General features: G+C 40.4%; 1 protein-coding gene across 1 annotated transcript in view; it reads right to left on the bottom strand.

Moving 5' to 3' along the window:
- The window catches only part of CFAP47 (cilia and flagella associated protein 47), a 1,094,449-nt gene that overhangs the window by 625,728 nt on the left and 446,551 nt on the right, over positions 1–22,170 (bottom strand). Inside the window, 3 exon segments of the mRNA XM_075333814.1 lie at positions 1,622–1,730; positions 7,803–7,948; positions 16,060–16,115. Of these exon segments, the coding sequence (XP_075189929.1) occupies positions 1,622–1,730; positions 7,803–7,948; positions 16,060–16,115 (311 nt within the window).

Below are 22,170 nucleotides of genomic sequence, written 5' to 3' on the forward strand. Positions count from 1 at the left end.
CTACTGGGACTTTCATAAACACAAACTTCCTGTTGTTTCAAGAAATTACATAGGAATGAACAGCGGTGGACTGACTCATATTCTATTTTTTGCATGTAAGAATCTAAAAAGCGTATGCAGTGGTGTACCGCTAATAGCTGGAGATCACGCGCTATGGACCTCTTGAGTTGAGGGAAGCCCAGTGATCGTGCCACCCATCCCCATTTCCCATCTCTCATTGCAATTTCAACTGGATCTCAGCACAGCGCATGTGATGATGTCACTGCATCACTCCCACTCTGCAGAGCTTGCGCACATATGCTGTGAAACCGAACTTGCGGGAGAATGAGGAGAAGAGAGGTTTTTTTAAAAAAATATTATCAATGAGTTAATTGTGGGAGCCATTATACTTTTTAGAAGGCGAAGTAGGGCCCATTATATAACTTGGAGTACTATATGAGGGTCATTACTCTATTTGTAGGGCTATGTGAGGCACATTATATTATTTGGAGGGCTATGTGAGGGCCATTATATTGTATACGGAAGTGTGGAGGTTTGTGTTGGGTCCATCATACTGTGGGGAAGGCTAGTGGACATAAGTATACTGTGTTCAGCCCATTATCCAGGGCTGAGGGTTTTGTTAGTCCAACATACTGTGTGGAGAATTGTGTAGGGTCCATCATACTGTGTAGAGGTGTGTGGGGGCCATTATACTATATGGAGAGCTAGTGAATGCCATTATACTGTATGCAGCAATTATACAGTGTGGACATTTGAGTGGGGTCCATCATGCTGTGGTGAGGGTTGTGTGGAAGCTATTGTGCTGTTTGTAGGGCTGGAAGGTGCCATTATACTGTGTGTTGACCATTATAAAGTGTTTAGGGTTGTGTTTGGGCTATCATGTTGTGTGAATGGCTGTGTAGGGCCCATCATACTGTATAGAGGGCCATTATACTGTATGGAGAAACAATATAGTGGAGGGCTTTGTAAGGGCCAATATGATGTGTGGAGGGCTGTGTTAGGGTCATTTTCAAAGGTCATTATGGCGTGGGGCAGAGTTAGTTTTGACATTGTGATTAACTGTGTATAGAGGTGTGATCTGTAATTTTAATCCTGCATCTGACAATAATAATAATGAATATGCTGAAAAATCTCCATGAAAGAACAGGCAGTATGGGTATAAATTAACCCTATTAGCCAATGTGAAAATTTTAAGATTACAATATCTTTTAATACTTCAAGGCTATACTACAGTATGCACCATTTGGGTGATTTGTCCCTGATGAAGTAGTTGGATAACTCTGAAACGCGTAGGATCTAATAAATCCCATTGAAGGAATTTGATGTCTCTGTCTATTCATTGGGTGGCACAGGTCTAACCCTTACCACATTCATTGTTTATATTTATATCCAAAGCTTTGCAACAGCAATGTTGTTTATGTAGTTGTGTCTCACACAATTATTACAGGTGAGCACCACCAAATTTCTCGCTGATGTAATCTCCTGATAAGGCCGTATTGCGCCCCTCTTTTTTAGTTCAACTCTACTAACTATGTGTTCCAACCAAAGAAAGTCAGAATATACTATATCAATCAATATTTGTTATTCACTTTTAGATTTTACATGAAAAAGCCGCACATACCTGGATTTCCATTGTTCATGTTGAAAACATTTGGGCTCATTAGAGGGGTGACTGCAGAAGGCAGAGGCGGCGTACCTATTCCTTCAATCATGTATACAAAGTCCCCAATCTGGAATATATGAGCAGGGAAAAATAAGCATACAAATTATAATTCTTGACAACAATTTTTTTTTGCTACTGAGATAAAAATTTTTTTTACAACTAATGAAACAACCTTGCAATGTCACCGAGCTATTTCTCACTATGATATGTTGAAATGTAAAGAACAGCAACTTAAACAGGTAGAGAAGTGCAACCATAACACATGAAATCTGTTACTTTCATATATTTTTCCAGGATAAGAATTTATTCATTAGATTTACGATGAATACTAATACCTTTTATGAAAACGATGACAGCAATTGGCAAAAAGGAGAAAACAAAGAAAACATAATCTAGAAAATTTTAAGCCAATGCTTTGTTTTATAGAGTCTTTTCGACTTTTTGGTAAATGCTATTTGGATAATGTAACTGAAAACTGTTATTAGCTAAGTATAGAGGGATATACAAAAGATTAAGTGGAATGTATTACTTTTGTATTGATTATGTGTAATCTGTGTCGCTATAGCTAACCACAGAAATTGTGTTATCTGTAATGTAACTCTCAAACAGCCCTAATTAAACACTGGGAGCTGCCTCATATCTCTGTAATCAAGTTGTCTGTCGATGATGTTTCCTTCCCTTACTCACAACCTGAACATATATAATGTGACAGCCTTTTTCTAGATGATTAATGGAACTTTCACGCTGCTGATCGGAAATGCTTTCCCATGTTGGAGACCTCTAGATTAACTTTTCTGAGATTCTATCAGGCCACATCTATGACTACATTTAAAGGGAACCTGTCACCAGGTTTTCACCATATAAAGTACAGCCAGCACCTGTAAGGCTTCTGTTACAACATACTAGAATGCTGTATATACTGTATGTTCCCAATCCGCTGTGTAAGGTACAAAAACTAGCTTTAATTATACTTACAGTTGGGGTGGTTCGATCTCATGGGCGTCTCTGGTTTTGATCTGGTGCCTCCTCTCTTCTTACAATCGCTGTCTTCCTTCTTCGCATCGTGTGGACGCGTCCTATGTCATCCACACAGTGTCCTTCATGCAGGTCCTGTGCACGCGCACTTCTCTCTGCCTTATTGAGGGCAGAGCAAAGGATTGTAGTACACATGTGGCGGGGCTCTTTGGCCTTTTCCAGCGAATACACACTACAATACTTTGCTCTGCCCCTAGTAAGGCAGATAGAAGTGAACATGCATAGGAGAATGATGGAAGACACTGTGTGAATGCTGCAGGATGCATCACGAAGCAGGGAAGGAAGCCGGTAATGATATGAAGAGAAGAGGAACCAGATCAAAACAAGAGACACCCATGAGATCGAACCACCTCATTTGTAAGTATAATAAAAGCTAATTTTTGTGCCTTGCAGAGTGGATTGGGAACATATATACAGCATTATAGTATGGTGTTACAGATGGCTTACAGGTGCTGGTCGTACTTTATGAGGGGAAAACATGGAGACAGGTTGTCTTGAATGCCTACAGTATTAAAAAGTATTACGCAGTGATCATCTATTTTTCCTTATATTTATATTTAAAGAGGACCTGCCACAAAGTCAGAAGCATCTTCTTTTTGCTCTTGCTTATTCCCAATGCTCCCCTTACTATTCTTTATTTTTTATTCTGTTTATTTGTCTTGGCCATAAATCCATCATATGAATCCAGAGATATGTGCCTGCTTATTTAGTGGTCATTATAATATAGATAGATAGATAGATAGATATCTCAATTTAATGCAGGAAAAACACCGGGCACTGCTGGAAATCCTCAGTCATCGCTACTTATGTAACTTTTTGGAATAGACTAAAGGCTGCTTTACACGCAGCGACATCGCTAGCAATGTCGCTAATGATAGCACCCGCCCCCGTCGTTTGTACGTCATGAGCAAATCTCTGCCCGTGGCGAACAATATCGCCGGTATGCGTCACACCAACTTACCTTCCTAACAATGTTGCTGTGGCTGCCGAACAAACTCTTTTTTAAGGAGGACGTTCGTGCGGCATCACAGCGACGTCACACAGCGGGCCACCAGTAGTAGCGGAGGGGTGGAGAGCAGCCGCATTAATGTCACTCCCACCTCATTGACGTAGGTACTCTGTTGTTCGGCGTTCCCGGGGTGTCACTTGTAGCGATGTGTGCTGCCTCAGGAACGACGAACATCTTGCATACCAAACGAGCAACGATTTTTGGGAAACGAACGACTTGTAAACAACGAAAGATTTTGGGCACTTTTGGTCCCTCGTAAGTGTCACACACAACAACGTTGCTAATGAGGCCGAATGTGCATCAAGAATTCCGTGACCCCAGAAATATCTCGTTAGCGAAGTTGTTGCGTGTAAAGGGGCCTTTAGTCTGTACGGGTGCACAATCCTTATAAGATAAGTCCATCTGTAGAATCCATCCGGAAGCAAGAAAGGCAGCAACGACTGTACTTCAGTGTTCAGAGTTTAATCTTCAACGCAGTTCAGATACATCAGGAGTGGGGGAAGATGGGTAGAGACAGTGGGGTGAGGACACTTTCAATTCTCTCCTCCATCCTCCAGCACCACTTCCCTCTCCTCTCATCTCAGCTGAAGACTTTGCCTCTTTCTTCAATCAGAAGATTGACAACATCAGAGCAAGCTTTGGCCCACAATCACCACGGCCGCTCATCATAGCTACTCAGCCCTCTTTCTCCAAATCCAGCTTCTCCACCATGACAGAAAACAATCTTTCCACTCTACTCTCAAGATCACATCTAACCACCTGTGCACTGGACCCACTCCCATCGCACCTCATCCCCAATATCACCGCAGTCCTCATCCCAGTCCTAACCCATCTCTTCAACCTATCACTAAAAAGTGATGTATTCCCCTCATGCTTTAAAGATGCCTCCATTACACCCATCCTCAAAAAGCCCTCCCTTGACCCATCCTCTGTGTCAAACTAACGCCCCATATCCCTTCTCCCCTATGCCTCAAAACTACTGGAACAGCATGTCCATCTTGAACTGTCCTCATACCGCTCCTCCTGCTCCCTTCTTGACCAGCTACAATCTTGCTTCCGACCACATCACTCTACTGAAACTGCCCTAACCAAAGTCACTAATGATCTACTAACCGCCAAAGCCAAGCGACACTTCTCTATCCTCCTCCTCCTGGATCTGTCCTCTGCCTTCGACACAGTAGACCATTCCCTCCTACTACAGATTCTCACATCTCTGGGCATCACAGACTTGGCCCTATCTTGGATCTCCTCATACCTAACCGACCGAACTTTCAGCGTCTCCCATTCTCACACCACTTCCTCATCTCGCCCCCTATCTGTCGGTGTCCCCCAAGGCTCAGTTCTTGGACCCCTGCTGTTCTCCATCTACACCTTCGGCCTGGGACAGCTCATAGAGTCCCACGGCTTTCAGTATCATCTCTATGCCGATAACACACAGATCTACCTCTCTGGACCTGACATTACCTCTATACTAACCAAAATTCCACAATGTCTGTCTACTATTTCATCCTTCTCTGCACGATTCCTAAAACTTAACATGGACAAAACAGAGTTCATTGTCTTTCCTCCTCCTCACTCATCTCCTCCAACAAGCCTTTCCATCAAACTTGATGGTTGCTCACTCTCACCAGTCTCACAAGCTCGTTGCCTTGGAGTAACCCTCGACTCTGCTCTATCCTTCAAGCCACACATCCAACCCCTCTTCACCTCATGCAGACTACAAGTCAAAAATCTCTCCCGAATCCGTGCTTTCCTTTAGCAAGAATCAGCAAAAACATTGATGCATGCCCTCATCATCTCCCGCCTTGACTACTGAAACCTCCTGCTCTCTGGCCTCCCTTCCAACACTCTTGCACTCCTCCAACCTATCCTAAACTCTGCGGCCCGCTTAATCCACCTCTCCTCTCGCTATTCCCCAGCCTCGCCACTCTGCCAATCCCTCCACTGGCTTCCCATCACCCAACGACTCCAGTTCAAAACATTAACCATGACATACAAAGCCATCTACAACCTGTCTCCTCCCTACATCTGTGACTTAGTCTCCCGGTACTTACCTGCACGCAACCTCAGATCCTCACAAGATCTCTTTCTCTACTCCTCTCTTATCTCCTCTTCCCACAATCGCATACAAGATTTCTCCCGTGCCTCCCCCATACTCTGGAACGCTCTACCTCAGCATATCAGACTCTCCCCTATCGTGGAAAGCTTCAAGAGGAACCTCAAGACCCACCTCTTCCAACAAGCCTACAACCTACAATAGCCCTCAGACCAGTACACCACTGCGCAACCAGCTCTGTCCTCACCTATTGTACCATCACCCATTCCCTGTAGACTGTGAGCCCTCGCGGGCAGGGTCCTCTCTCCTCCTATACCAGTCTGTTTTGTACTGTTAATGATTGTTGTACGTATACCCTCTTTCACTTGTAAAGCGCCATGGAATACATGGCGCTATAATAATAAATAATAATAATAATAACTGCGTTCAAGATTAAACTCTGAATACTGAAGTATGGTGCTTGCTGCCTTTCTTTCTTCCGGATAGAATATATATCTTGCACAAAGGACCGGCACTCCAAATCTTCTGGAATTTATGAGAATTTATTCAATATAAGCATGCAGGCATAAATATATATAGTAGGGATTCAGCTCTGGTAGGCGTTGGCAGGGACGCAGTAAAGAGGCAAAGCTTTTTACGGGTTTACAGTCCAAAAAGGGTCAGTGTTTTATTCACACATGCCGCATAAACATAAATAAACAGTCTTACAGGTAACACAAAAAGGAAAAGAAAGTCCAGCTTGCCATTCAGCCCAGCAAAACGTCCAGGACATATCAGTCCACATAGAAATAGGTTCCCCAACAAAAGTCTCCTTCAGCTCTCCAGCCCCACCACCCACACACTGAGAGGTTTTGGCTGCCTTTTTATGTTGTGTTAATTATGCACTTGTGTCACCTCAGAACCTAACATAGCAGAGAAGATCTAGGCCAAGGTTAACCTGTTCACTGCTGTTCACCACTGCACAGTGCACATGCTAGGAGGGATATAGCTCCCATTAATCACCATACTCTATACTGCGTCACAATATATATATATATATATATATATATATATATCTTATAAGTATATTGTAGTTCTTTACCTTCTTTGTACCAAACATAAATAGTAAGAAAAAGTAAATGTCATTAAAAAAAATGTTCCCTAGTATATGTAAGGATCTACTATTTTGAGTGTTAACAGTATTAAATAGTCTGCTGCTACTGAATTGCCATTCAACACCCAGATGCATTATACAACATTAAGGGCCACTAAAAATTCTAATTTTTTTTTTAACATAATTGCTAAAACTGTACAAATAGCTTGGACAAGACCAACCAAGGCCAGGAAAGCATTAATTTTGCATATACAGTATGTTTGACAACAACTCTGTGTGCTACTTGAAGGCAGTTATCATTTTAGCCCATTCCCTGGTTTACGACAGTAATCATTTCTGTTGTGTAGGAACAGAAAAATGGTACAGTTTATCTTCAAAACAAGGTTTTATAAAAAAGCTTATCTGGTCATCTAAAAAACAAAAGCCTTGGCTACTTTACCTTTAAATACCACAGACCTCTTGGTCCTGTCTCTAAAAGATCCATGAGATTGCAGTGAACGCATAAGCAGAAAAAGTCAATAAGTAGTCTAGAAATTCAATAATAACAGTAACCCTTATATAGTCTTTGCCTTGAACTTTTGATTAACCAATTTTATAGCCACAGCAGATCCAATTAGGTCTTGTAATTTATGTTAAAATGAAATAAAATTGCTATTAGGGTATATAGACCTTATCGAAATGGCTCTCATAAGTGGAATTTTCTTCTAAAAGCCAACGGGAGGACCTGGTGCATCCACGCATTTCACTGATGGTCATTTATCTGAATTTCCAGAGGGTAATGGAATATGTATGCACTCATGTCAATAACAAAAACTGATCAATGGGGGTTAGCGAGTCTGAACCCATGGTGATCAACAGGCTTCTTTTTAACAGAGATGCATTCTAATTGTTTTACAGCCAGTCACAGGATATAAAACATAAGCAAATAAAAATATTAGACCCTTACCTCTTCACTGGTGAAAATAATAATGCAGTAGCGTTTTCCAAGTTCAAATGGAAGAAAATTAACTTGGAAGCTAGTGGACATGCCTTCTTTTAAAAAGATAGAGCTTATTGGACAGAAGTATTGACGCAGAAGATGTGACTTGTGTTCTGTAAGCAATAAAACATACCTATTATTGCAAATAGAATAGAAAACCAGGCTATTATTACTTCTTCCCAAATGTGCCCTTGTTAAACACATACAAAACATACCCTTTTCTAACCATTGAAACAACAAAAACCCTCACTGTGACCCTGATCCATTACTTGATTACTTTAATTCTCTATTAATTGGTCTCCCCTTCAGTAGGCTTTCCCCTCTCCAGACTATTCTGAATGCTGCAGCCAGGGTCACCTATCTGGCTAATAGCTATTCCAACACTTCTGCTTTGTGCCAGTCATTGCACTGCTTGTCTATACATTATAGAATCCAATTTAAATTGCTTGTTCTCACCCACAAAGCTCTTCAACTTGGCACCCCACTACCTCTCCACCCTCATCTCTGTCTATCACCCTACCTATTCTCTACGCTCCGCAAACGACTTTCAATTAATATCCACATTAACCCTAACCTCCCACTCCCAGCTCTAAGACTTCTCTCGAGCTGCACCAATCCTCTGGAATGTTCTACTCCAAGAAACTAGTAGGATACACAACTTGCACACCTTCAGACGCTCCTTAAAAACACTTCTGTTTAAGGTGGCCTATCCCCCTCGCTAATCAAAGTCAATTCATATATATCCACTCCATTATTTCTCAGAACATTAATTTTACCTCAAACTCCATTGTACCCAAAGCATTACAAAGACAGGCTGATGACTGGTTCATGCAGCTTTTATCTATCCCCCTATTTTTTGGAGATGGCTGGACCATCGTTGTAAATAAGCACTTGAACCTTGTGTAACTCCCACCTCACTCCATTGTACATTGTAAGCTCTTATGAACAGGGATGTCTTTATTCTTGCTTTTATTATTGTATCTTCTATAACTGTTACTTTGTTACTGTTATGTTTGTTTGTATATGAACCTCTGAATTGTAAAGTGCTGTGGAATATGTTGACGTTATAGAAATGAAGATTATTATTATACAAGACACTAAAAGGGGAAATACATTACAAATGGTCATAGATGTACAGTTCAGAATTTATTAATATTATAATTGTTTTATAATTGTTTTAAAGGAAGCATTACGCGAAACTTGCATTGAGGCTTTGTGGAGGTTCTAATGAGAAAGAACTGCACTTTAAAACTCCTATTATCTGATAACTTGGGGTTACTTTTGACTCAGATGTTTCCTTCATTAACCATAACCGATTACTCCCTCGCTCATCTCACCTGCGCCTCAACACCATCTCTAGAATTCAACATTTTCTTACCTCTGACTCTGCAAAACGTAACCAATAGGCCAGACCGCATATCAAATATACAAGTTGGGGGTTACTTGGGGAATAGTGATCACAAAATAATAAGTTTTCATGTATTCTTTAGTAAGATGTCTAGTAGAGGGGCTACAAGGACACTAAACTTCAGCAAAGCAAATTTTAAACGGTTGAGAGATGATCTTAGTGCAATAAACTGGGATGATGTACTAAGTAATAAAAGTACACAAAGCAAATGGGAGACTTTTATGAGCATCCTGAATAGGGCTTGTGCAGAAAATATACCCTATGGGAACAAACATGCTAGAAATAGGAGGAAACCCCTATGGCTAAATAGAGCAGTAAGGGAAGCAATAAAAGAAAAACAGAAAGCCTTAAAAGAATTAAAGAGGGTAGGTAGTGATGAGGCATTATATAATTATAGAAAATTAAATAAAATATGTAAAAAGCAAATTAAGTTAGCTAAGTTTGAGACAGAGAGACTCATTGCGAGAGAAAGTAAAAATAATCCTAAAATATTCTTTAACTACATAAACAGTAAAAAACTGAAAAGCGATAGTGTTGGCCCCCTTAAAAATAGTCTTGGTGAAATGGTGGAAGGAAATGAGGGTAAAGCCAACCTGCTGAATGACTTTTTTTCTACGGTTTGTATACAAGAAAATGCCAAGGCAGATGACATGACCAGTGATACCATAAATTCACCCTTGAATATTACCTGCTTAACCCAGCAGGAAGTACGCCGCTGCCTCGAAATCACTAAGGTTGACAAATCTCCGGGCCCGGATGGCATACACCCCAGAGTACTACAGGAATTGAGTTCTGTGATAGATAGACCATTATTTTTAATCTTCTCAGATTCCTTAATAACAGGGTCGGTACCGCAGGACTGGCGCATAGCAAATGTGGTGCCAATATTCAAAAAGGGGACAAAAACTGAGCCGGGAAATTATAGGCCGGTAAGTTTAACCTCTACGGTTGGTAAAATCCTTGAGGGTTTCTTGAGAGATGCTATACTGGAGTATCTCAAGAAAAATAACCTTATGACAGAGTATCAACATGGATTTATGAGGGATCGATCCTGTCAAACTAATTTAATCAGCTTCTATGAAGAGGTAAGTTCAAGCCTGGACCAGGGAAATGCAGTGGATGTTGTGTATATGGACTTTTCAAAAGCTTTTGATACGGTGCCACACAAAAGGTTGGTACATAAAATGAGAATAATGGGGATAGGGGAAAATATGTGTAACTGGGTTAAAAACTGGCTCAGTGATAGGAAACAAAGGGTGGTTATTAATGGTACGTACTCGGACTGGGTCTCAGTTCATAGTGGGGTACCACAGGGGTCAGTATTGGGCCCGCTTCTTTTCAACATATTTATAAATGACCTTGTTGGGGGCATGCGGAGTAGAATTTCAATATTTGCAGATGAAACTAAACTCTGCAGGGTAATCAATACAGATGAGGATAATTTTATATTACAGGGAGATTTATGTAAATTGGAGGATTGGGCTGAGAAGTGGCAATTGAAGTTTAATGTAGATAAATGTAAGGTCATGCACTTGGGTAGAGGAAATAACATTTATGATTATGTACTTAATTGTAGAACACTGGGTAAAACAGACACAGAAAAAGACTTGGGTGTATGGGTGGATGGTAAACTTCACTTTAGTGGACAGTGTCAGGCAGCTGCTGCCAGGGCTAATAAAATAATGGGATGTATTAAAAGAGGTATAAGTGTTCATGAAAAAAATATAGTTCTACCTCTGTACAAGTCACTAGTGCGACCGCACTTAGAATACTGTGTACAATTCTGGTCACCGATATATAAGAAGGACATAGCTGAACTGGAGAGGGTGCAGAGAAGAGCGACCAAGATTATTAGAGGAATGGGTGGGCTGCAATACCAAGACAGGTTATTAAACTTGGGGTTATTTAGTTTGGAAAAACGAAGGCTTAGGGGGGATCTAACCACAATGTATAAATATATGAGGGGACAGTACAGAGACCTTTCCAAAGATCTTTTTACACTTAGGCCTGTGACTGGAACACGGGGGCATCCGCTACGTCTTGAGGAAAGAAGGTTTAATCATAATCACAGACGAGGATTCTTTACTGTACGAGCAGTGAGACTATGGAACTCTCTGCCGCATGATGTTGTAATGAGTGATTCACTACTAACATTTAAGCAGAGCCTGGATGCCTTTCTTGAAAAATGTAATATTACCAGTTATGTATATTAGATTTTATGACAGGGTGTTGATCCAGGGAACTAGTCTGATTGCCGGATGTGGAGTCAGGAAGGAAATTTTTTCCCCATTGGAACTTGTTTGCCACATTGGGGTTTTTTTTGCCTTCCTCTGGATCAACATGTTAGGCTACGGGTTGAACTAGATGGACTTAGAGTCTCCCTTCAACCTTAAAAACTATGATACTATGATACTATGATATGTCTAGATTTTAACCCTTGAATCTGTGATCTGTGGTCAGCTTTTCTGTCTGCCAGACACTAGCAGATACACCTTTTCTTCGGGGGTTTAGTTTCTGTTAGTTCTATTAGGGTAACAGGTGTATTCATTTACTCGTTGTGGGTGGGGTTTTAAATACTTTCTCCCTGTTGGTATATCCTGCTGGTGATATTATCATTTTTATGTCTAGCTATTTTGTTGCTTGTTTATTCCAGTCAGTGGAAGACCTGCTATGATACCTCTCTCTGCTGTTTACGTTCTTTACTCTGCACCTATATTCTAATTGTTGTTAGTAAGTATGCGGCATATTCTTTAACATTTAACATTCTTTCATTTTGTACTTTGTTGTTTGTATTACTCACTTTGCGATCACTACTTCAACAAACTTTCCCTTTTGTAGGTAATTTTCACTCTGCTCAGACCTCTGGTTCTTTAGAGGGAACGTGAAGTACTCGATGGCTGATAAAGTGGAATAGGTCAGAGTTGCCATTGTTTAGTCTGTAGTCAGGGTAATTCTAACTCTAGCTGGAACCACTAGGGAGGGCAGGGTTGGAATCTCTAGTCTGTACAGGATCTGGCAAGGTCAGTTGCAGATTTAGTGTTAATACCTATATCTCTTGTGAGTTGCAACCATAACACTCTTAAGGCCACTTTACACACAGAGATAAATCTTTGGCAGATCTGTGGTTACAGTGAAATCATGAACATATTGTTCCATTTGTACACAGCCACAAACCTGGCACTGATTGTCCACAATTTCACTGCAACCACAGATCTGCCGCAGATGTATATCTGTGTGTAAAGTGGCCTTTACTGTTGCTCTGACTCTTGATTGGCCTGCTACAACTCTTTCCTAATTTGTCTACCTCTTACTCAACTCTCTCTTTGCCAACCCACCATGATTGCAGCAACCACAAGCATATTTCTGTCCAACCGCTACACTGATGCCACCACATTTACCAGTCTTGGCACTAGTTCCCATCCGCTACAGAATCCAACATAAACTTATCACTCATACACATAATGTATTCCACAGTTCTGCATGCCCCACATATCTCGTCTCTCATCTCTGTCTACCACCATACCCATATACATTCTGATAATGACCTAACGATAACATCCTCTATATTCCAAACCTCCCATTACCATCCTCAGAATTTCTCTCATGCTGCAACAATTTTCTAGAATGTGCTACATCAGAGAATCTGGTTAATTCCCTGTATCCACAGTTTTAAGTGTGTCCTAAAAAATACAGTAATTTACCCTGGCCTATACCTCACCTCAATATTCTAACTATCCCCTTATCTCTTCCAAGCACTTTGTACCTGTACTAGTACAGATACTGGCTGGTGACTGGTTCATGCAGCACTATTTGAATGCCTCTATTAAGTGCCGCAGAATATGGTGGCACAATAGAAGAAGCAGGACAAAAGGCGCGGCGGGTGAGGAGACACATTGCCAGACACTGTATTGATTGCATTCTATAGCTTATGGAAGCTGTTTTCTACCATATAAGACTGTATCTTTTATGTGCACCTGTGACTAAACAATCAGCAGGGTATTTATTTGGCTCGAGGCATATCATTTATCATTGTAAACATATATTTTATTCTTTCCTATTTGATTACTCTTACATGTTGATATATCGGTACATCCTATTCTGGCTACACATGGGTCCCTCAAGCATCTTTTTCTTTTTAATTGCTTTTTTATATTTTTTATACCAAATATTCCTTTTTTTTAATTAATGTTTAGCTTATTTCATTCTAGTCTTTGGAATTTTGTCCTGTACTTTTGGGTTGTTCTTCATATTCTTTGAAGTGCTATGATATTGTTATATGTTACTAAATACATCTTTTTGATAAAAATAAAAAATATCATCTTTAGTAAGTTTCTTTCGTTTTTTTTAGTTACATAAGTTCTAGGCTGATGTTGATTGATTTGTGTTTTCTGTCAACCTTAAAACTATGTATTGTCAAGATCACTTATCATGCTAAAGTCATTATACATACTGATATTTAGTTATTTGTGAATTTTCCACCTGCTCAACAGGGACAAATGGCACAAATAGAAAGCTTTATGTTCTCTGCCTATGAAGATACAATAGTATCTGGAATGGCTTAATCCTATGGTAGGAAATGATTGCTATTGATATTATACTGTTTGATGCATTTATACCTCAGTTTTCTCATTTTAATTCACTGTACAATGTACTATATAGTATCATGGCTTTTACATTTCTATGCACCGGTACATTAGCATAACAATTAGCATACCAATGAGCTGTATTGTTAAAAAAAAGGTTGTGCCATTATCATTTTGTGTTATACCAAGAAACAAAATACTGCTTTAACAGTTGGAAAGCAATGCAACTGTTCAACATTATTTATACCATCCCTTACCATGTACTGCATTATAGAATATGCTTGTGATATATGAATAGAAACCGTGATGCTACCAAGCAAACCTAGCAAGATGTCATGGCCACCAGTCCTACAGAAATATGGATAAATATGTTCTACGCATAGTTGGCTAAACAAGGGGTCAAGTGTCACTTACTATGAAAGGGATCACATATATAATAGCTGTCCCTCCGAAAAACAATGAAAGACTTCTTGATAAAAAAAAACAACAAAAACGTTTATAGTACACTATGTACAGTCAGGGCCAGAAATATTTGGACAGTGACACAAGTTTTGTTATTTTAGCTGTTTACAAAAACATGTTCAGAAATACAATTATATATATAATATGGGCTGAAAGTGCACACTCCCAGCTGCAATATGAGAGTTTTCACATCCAAATCGGAGAAAGGGTTTAGGAATCATAGCTCTGTAATGCATAGCCTCCTCTTTTTCAAGGGACCAAAAGTAATTGGACAAGGGACTCTAAGGGCTGCAATTAACTCTGAAGGCGTCTCCCTCGTTAACCTGTAATCAATGAAGTAGTTAAAAGGTCTGGGGTTGATTACAGGTGTGTGGTTTTGCATTTGGAAGCTGTTGCTGTGACCAGACAACATGCGGTCTAAGGAACTCTCAATTGAGGTGAAGCAGAACATCCTGAGGCTGAAAAAAAAGAAAAAAATCCATCAGAGATATAGCAGACATGCTTGGAGTAGCAAAATCAACAGTCGGGTACATTCTGAGAAAAAAGGAATTGACTGGTGAGCTTGGGAACTCAAAAAGGCCTGGGCGTCCACGGATGACAACAGTGGTGGATGATCGCCGCATACTTTCTTTGGTGAAGAAGAACCCGTTCACAACATCAACTGAAGTCAGAACACTCTCAGTGAAGTAGGTGTATCTGTCTCTAAGTCAACAGTAAAGAGAAGACTCCATGAAAGTAAATACAAAGGGTTCACATCTGGATGCAAACCATTCATCAATTCCAAAAATAGACAGGCCAGAGTTAAATTTGCTGAAAAACACCTCATGGAGCCAGCTCAGTTCTGGAAAAGTATTCTATGGACAGATGAGACAAAGATCAACCTGTACCAGAATGATGGGAAGAAAAAAGTTTGGAGAAGAAAGGGAACGGCACATGATCCAAGGCACACCAATTATCCTCTGTAAAACATGGTGGAGGCAACGTGATGGCATGGGCATGCATGGCTTTCAATGGCACTGGGTCACTTGTGTTTATTGATGACATAACAGCAGACAAGAGTAGCCGGATGAATTCTGAAGTGTACCGGGATATACTTTCAGCCCAGATTCAGCCAAATGCCGCAAAGTTGATCGGATGGCGCTTCATAGTACAGATGGACAATGACCCCAAGCATACAGCCAAAACTACCCAGGAGTTCATGAGTGAAAAAAAGTGGAACATTCTGCAATGGCCAAGTCAATCACCAGATCTTAACCCAATTGAGCATGCATTTCACTTGCTCAAATCCAGACTTAAGACGGAAAGACCCACAAACAAGCAAGACCTGAAGGCTGCGGCTGTAAAGGCCTGGCAAAGCATTAAGAAGGAGGAAACCCAGCGTTTGGTGATGTCCATGGGTTCCAGACTTAAGGCAGTGATTGCCTCCAAAGGATTCGCAACAAAATATTGAAAATAAAAATATTTTGTTTGGGTTTGGTTTATTTGTCCAATTACTTTTGACCTCCTAAAATGTGGAGTGTTTGTAAAGAAATGTGTACAATTCCTACAATTTCTATCAGATATTTTTGTTCAAACCTTCAAATTAAACGTTACAATCTGCACTTGAATTCTGTTGTAGAGGTTTCATTTCAAATCCAATGTGGTGGCATGCAGAGCCCAACTCGCGAAAATTGTGTCACTGTCCAAATATTTCTGGACCTAACTGTATAAGATGTTATGGATCTTCAATCATTTAGTCTATCAATTAGTGTAAAAGCTGAAAATACTGCACCTTGATCCTTTGAATCACGAATCACCATAGAAAGATCTTGATCTACAGACCTGAAACTGTAAAACAAAAATTCTAGCTTAAGTACAGCACACCAGGTAATATTATTATTAACAGTAATATTTTGTCCAATTTTGAAATATTTAAATAAAAAACAATTGCTTAAATCTTTAGTATCCTTAATTAAAAAATTCATCAAAATTTTAAACCATCCCAAAAATCAAGTAGAATGCAGTTTTTAATGGCGTGAATACGATGGTCCCAGAGGCTTGTTGCAACCTTCCCATCTCATATGTGGAAAGGCATTCTCAGTTGCTAGAACATTAGCCAACTAGTGTGTAGCCCAAACACAAATTGTTCCCTCTCATTTGAAATTCTAAATAGTGCCAAAGTTTTGAGTTTGAAAAATGACATTTCCCTGACAATTTTTATTTTAACTACTCCCTTAGCTATGGAACTGTCCCAACAGTACACCGTGTGCAGAATTATTAGGCACGTTTTATTTTAGAGGATTTTTTTTATTATTGATCAACAACTATGTTCTCAATCAACCCAAAAGACTCATAAATATCAAAGCTTAATGTATTTGGAAGTTGGAGTGTTTTTTTTTTAGATTTCGCCATCTTGCGAGGATATCTGTTTGTGCAGGTAACTATTAATGTGCAGAATTATTAGGCAACTTAATAAAAACCAAATATATTTCCATCTCACTTCTTATTTTTTCACCAGGTAAACCAATATAACTGCACAAAATTTAGAAATAAACATTTCTGACATGCAAAAACAAAACCAAAAAAAATTTGTGACCAATATAGCCACCTTTCGTTATGATGACACTCAACAGCCTACTATCCATAGATTCTGTCAGTTGCTAGATCTGTTTACAATCAACATTGTGTGCAGCAGCCACCACAGCCTCCCAGACACTGTTCCGAGAGGTGTACTGTTTTCCCTCCCTGTAGATCGCACATTTTATGGAGGGACCAAAGGTTCTCTATGGGGTTCAGATCAGGTGAACAAGGGGGCCATGTCATTATTTTTTCATCTTTTAGACCTTTACTGGCCAGCCACGCTGTGGAGTAGTTAGATGCATGTGATGGAGCATTGTCCTGCATGAAAATCATATTTTTCTTGAACGATACCGACCTCTTCCTGTACCACTGCTTGAATAAGTTGTCTTCCAGAAACTGGCACTAGGTCTGGGAGTTGAGCTTCACTCCATCCTCAACCCGAAAAGGTCACACAAGTTCATCTTTGCTGATGCCACCCCTTACCAGTACCCCACCTCCTCCTTGCTGGCGTCTGAGTCGTAGTGAAGCTCTCTGACCTTTACTGATCCAGCCTCTGGCCCATCCATCTGGCCCATCAAGAGTCACTCTCATTTCATCAGTCTATTAAACCTTTGAAAAATCAGTCTTAAGATATTTCTTGGCCCAGTCTTGATGTTTTATCTTATGTTTCTTGTTCGGTGATCACACTTCAAACGTTTGGCAATTTCAAGACTGCTGCATCTCTCTGCAAGACATCTCACAATTTTGGACTTTCAGAGCCTGTCAAATCTCTCTTCTGACCCATTTTTCCTAAGGAAAGGAAGTTGCCTAATAATTAAGCACACCTTATATAGGGTGTTGATGTCATTACACCACTCCCCTCCTCATTACAGAGATGCACATAACCTGATTTACTTAATTGGTAGTTGGCTCTCAAGTCTATACAGCTTGGAGTAGGACAACATGTATAAAAAGTATCATTTAATCAAAATACTCATTTGCCTAATAATTCTGCACACAGTGTAGACTTATAGGGACACTAAACATTTTATTTTTCTTTCTTCTCCATTATTTTTAAAAAGGAACTCCAGGGAGATAAAAATGAATTTCAAGCTAAACTTTATTTTTTTTTAAAGGTATCCTAATGCTCCTTTAGAAGCTACTTTCATCTGTTGCTCGACAAATGCTGTACCCTATATAAAAATCTATATACGGGAATTTCCCTGTCTTAGTAATGAGGTTGAATAAAAGCAGATAGGCTCATACTGTACATGCTTTTCTCTGATTGTTTGTACTAGGTGGACAGAAGTTTTAATTAACTTTGTAATATTTCTTATCAGACAAATTTGCTTCTTTCTCTGCCAGAATTGATCAGTCATTATCAAAAAAGTGAATACAGATAGAACCTCATAATGAATGAGAGATTCTGGCAGAGTCTCCTGACTCCTTAAGTAAGCTGCAAGTGTAGGGTGATGACACCTTGGTTCTGAGGCTATACCACTACGTACATGTAGAGACTTCGTCAGATAGACTGCAGAAGCACGTATGAAGATTCCAGAAGACCTGGTTTATTTTCCATCTGAATTATTCTATAATGCACTGTTCAATAGGTAAAAAAGATAATTCTGAACCAGAGCAGTATAGATATGATATTAGCAAAATGGCTTACATACATTAACTGGGGAAGAAGGGAAGGGCTACTGACATCAAAGCAGCTACAGGAGGAAAGGGGGACAATCTTCTAAAAAGGGCAAACCTCATTGCATAGCAACTCAATGACAACAATATAATGACAATACAATACTGTATGATTACTAAATTGTGGGAGATGACTTAGAGAAAGAAGTAGATATGGGTGGTAAGACATATTACAAAGTTGCTTATTTTAAGTGTACTATTGATTTATGAAATTAAAATTAAAATGATGGTTACACTCTAAATTTCTTTAAGACACCAATTGTGAAATGTAACATTTTTGAGCATAACTACTCAGACATGTTGGCTTTATAACAGTAGCACATGAAGTTTTAACTACACACAAACAACAGTTAAAAGAAACAGACCCATGCAAAGCTGGGTAACTCCACTAGTATATTAGAAAAATGCTCTTAGTAAAAAAAAAAAAAGTGCTGCCCCTTCATCCTGCTGTCCTATGCATCCACTCTCATGTGGCTATTGAGATTACTGCCCTGTCCAGAACCTACAAGACACCAGTCTTATAAATTGCTCATGGTAGGATGGGATTCTTTTACATGTTTGCATTTGCTTCAAGTTCTTCTGGTGGGCTTATAATAATATGTCAAGGAATCTATTCAGCAAAACTTGAAAGCTTGATAGTAATGCTGAAATACCTGATATGTGAGCCCCCACACAATCACTGATTTGAAAAGAGCACAAATCCAGCAGTAGGAACAAGCATAGAGCATATTTGTGGACATAAACAGTGACTAGACAGCTATTAGGACTATACCATGTACTACTTGAGGTTTACCTAGGATTTTTGTCCCATATATGCTTGAAATATGTACAAGAAGTATTTAGTAATAGAGTCATCTTTACTGAATAGTATATCATATCAATATCTCTACTGTCTCTACATATCATGTGACATTTATTTATTTTACGAATTGTACATCTAAATATCATAATTAGTGATGAGCAGGCTCTACCATGCTCTGGTGCTCTGTACTCAGAACGAGCAGTTGGATGCTCGGACAGGCTCAACTCGTTTACCGAGTATAATGTACGTCAATGGAGAATGGAGCATTTTTCCCGGAGATTTTCCGCTGCTCAAGTCCCACATTGACTTCCATTATACTTGGTTGAGCCCGTCAGAGTGTCAAACTGTTCGTTACGAGTACTGACCACCCAAACATTGTAATGCTCGTTCATGAATAATCATAATTAACAAAGAAAACATTTGTAGAAATTAATAATCATCTCACATCTACGAGTTTTCAGTAACAGCAATTTGTAATTGTGATGAGCTGGCCATTGACTAAAGACTAGAGTTGAGCGTGGTTCGTGGTTCGAGGTTCTCCAGTTCACGGCTCGAGTGATTTTGGGGGCTGTTCTAGATCGAACTAGAACTCGAGCATTTTTTGCTAAAGCTCGATAGTTCTAGATACGTTCGAGAACGGTTCTAGCAGCAAAAAAAACCAGCTAATTCCTAGGTCAGGGATTTCCTCGCTGCATTTCCCCATTAGGAGGGATAGAAAGGAAGGCTTCGTTTCCTCTACCCAGAGACCCACAACCCTGCCACTGTACCCTCCTGCCCTTTGCACACTCCAACTCATTGTTACTAAGCCATTATACTAGCAAACACTGAGTGAACTTAGTGGCATCATAAACGTGGCTATTGGACTTCTGTATAGTCCCAGTAGTGTACAGATATTTGCAGCACGTCTGCCTGCATTGCACACTCAAACTCATTATAACTAAGCCATTATACTAGCAAACACTGAGTGAACTTAGTGGCATCCTAAACGTGGCTATTGGACTTCTGTATAGTCCCACTAGTGCAAAGATATTTGCAGCACGTCTGCCTGCATTGCACACTCCAACTCATTATTACTAAGTCATTATACTAGCAAACACTGAGTGAACTTAGTGGCATCATAAACGTGGCTATTGGACTTCTGTATAGTCCCACTAGTGCAAAGATATTTGCAGCACGTCTGCCTGCATTGCACACTCAAACTCATTATAACTAAGCCATTATACTAGCAAACACTGAGTGAACTTAGTGGCATCCTAAACGTGGCTATTGGACTTCTGTATAGTCCCACTAGTGCACAGATATTTGCAGCACGTCTGCCTGCATTGCACACTCCAACTCATTGTTACTAAGCCATTATACTAGCAAACACTGAGTGAACTTAGTGGCATCCTAAACGTGGCTATTGGACTTCTGTATAGTCCCACTAGTGCAAAGATATTTGCAGCACGTCTGCCTGCATTGCACACTCCAACTCATTGTTACTAAGCCATTATACTAGCAAACACTGAGTGAACTTAGTGGCATCCTAAACGTGGCTATTGGACTTCTGTATAGTCCCACTAGTGCAAAGATATTTGCAGCATGTCTGCCTGCATTGCACACTCCAACTCATTGTTACTAAGCCATTATACTAGCAAACACTGAGTGAACTTAGTGGCATCCTAAACGTGGCTGTTAGACTTCAGTATTGTCCCACTGGTGCCAAGCTATTTGTAGCACCTGTGCAGGACACCCTCCTGCTCTGTTTTTAATAAGCTATAATGATAGCAAAAAATACTGCCATTTAGTGGCATCATAGAACTGGCTGTTGTATTTCATTATTGTCCCACTGGTGCCAAGCTATTTGTAGCACCTCTGCATGACACCCTCATGCACATTTTGCTATGCTAATGTTATAGCAAACTCAGGGAATTCATTGCTGCATTTGATAATTCGGAGGGATAGAAAGAGAGGCTTCCTTTAGTTTTTCCTTCTGTTCATAGACAACATCTCCAAGTTCACACCCGAAGAGCAATTTCTCCTCCACGTGTAAGTGTGGAGAGGCAGCTAGTGCGCATGCGTGTGCCGATTTACCCCAGCTGCAGCCTAACTACAGTGTTTCGCCTAGTGAGTATGCTCAGCCTGACTGTGCCATTCCTGAGGCTAAGTCTTCATTTCGGGATACAGCGCATGCTCCCACACTTAGTGCGAAAAGCCTCTTTGCACAGGTACTTGCATTCCGTGCCGGGTCTAAGTCCTGTTTTGTGCCTAGACACCATGCTAAAGCTGATAGTCTTTTTTCAGAGACTGTATTTCATGCAACTGACCATGCTCAGGCACTTACTGCATCAGAGACTAGGTCCGGTAATGAACTCTTTGGCCCTGCCCCTGATGTGGGGGGCCCATATAGACCACAGGGCATCAGGTGTCCTGACGATGTGGGCAGGCCACTCCCAAATGGCTTGCAGAGGCCCGCCCCTATGACTTGTCACCTCATTATTGATGGTCAGACGATGACTGGTGAGGTGTTTGTGTCGTGGCAGCCATGAGGTCATTATTGAAGTTGCGGTTCCAAATAGGACGCTAGTTATGCCACTCATGACGTGTCACTCTGCTTTTGTCTCCAGGAGGTGCATTGTGGTCCACCCTGGTTTGGGGCGGACCCAGGTTATAAAACGGGCTGAAGCCAACAAGGAGGTGCGCAGTCTTCTATTGTGCTCCGAAAGAGCACACCTCCATGTGTTGAACCCATTGCGGCTTTAGGCCAGAGGTAGGCAGGGATAGGGCGTCGATGCAGGCCGCCACCACAGTTGGTAACGCAGAACGGTTAAGACCAGCTCCTGTCCTACAAGTCCTGCTTGTGCA

Source organism: Anomaloglossus baeobatrachus, chromosome 2, assembly GCF_048569485.1.
Source record: "Anomaloglossus baeobatrachus isolate aAnoBae1 chromosome 2, aAnoBae1.hap1, whole genome shotgun sequence".
NCBI lineage: Eukaryota > Metazoa > Chordata > Amphibia > Anura > Aromobatidae > Anomaloglossus > Anomaloglossus baeobatrachus.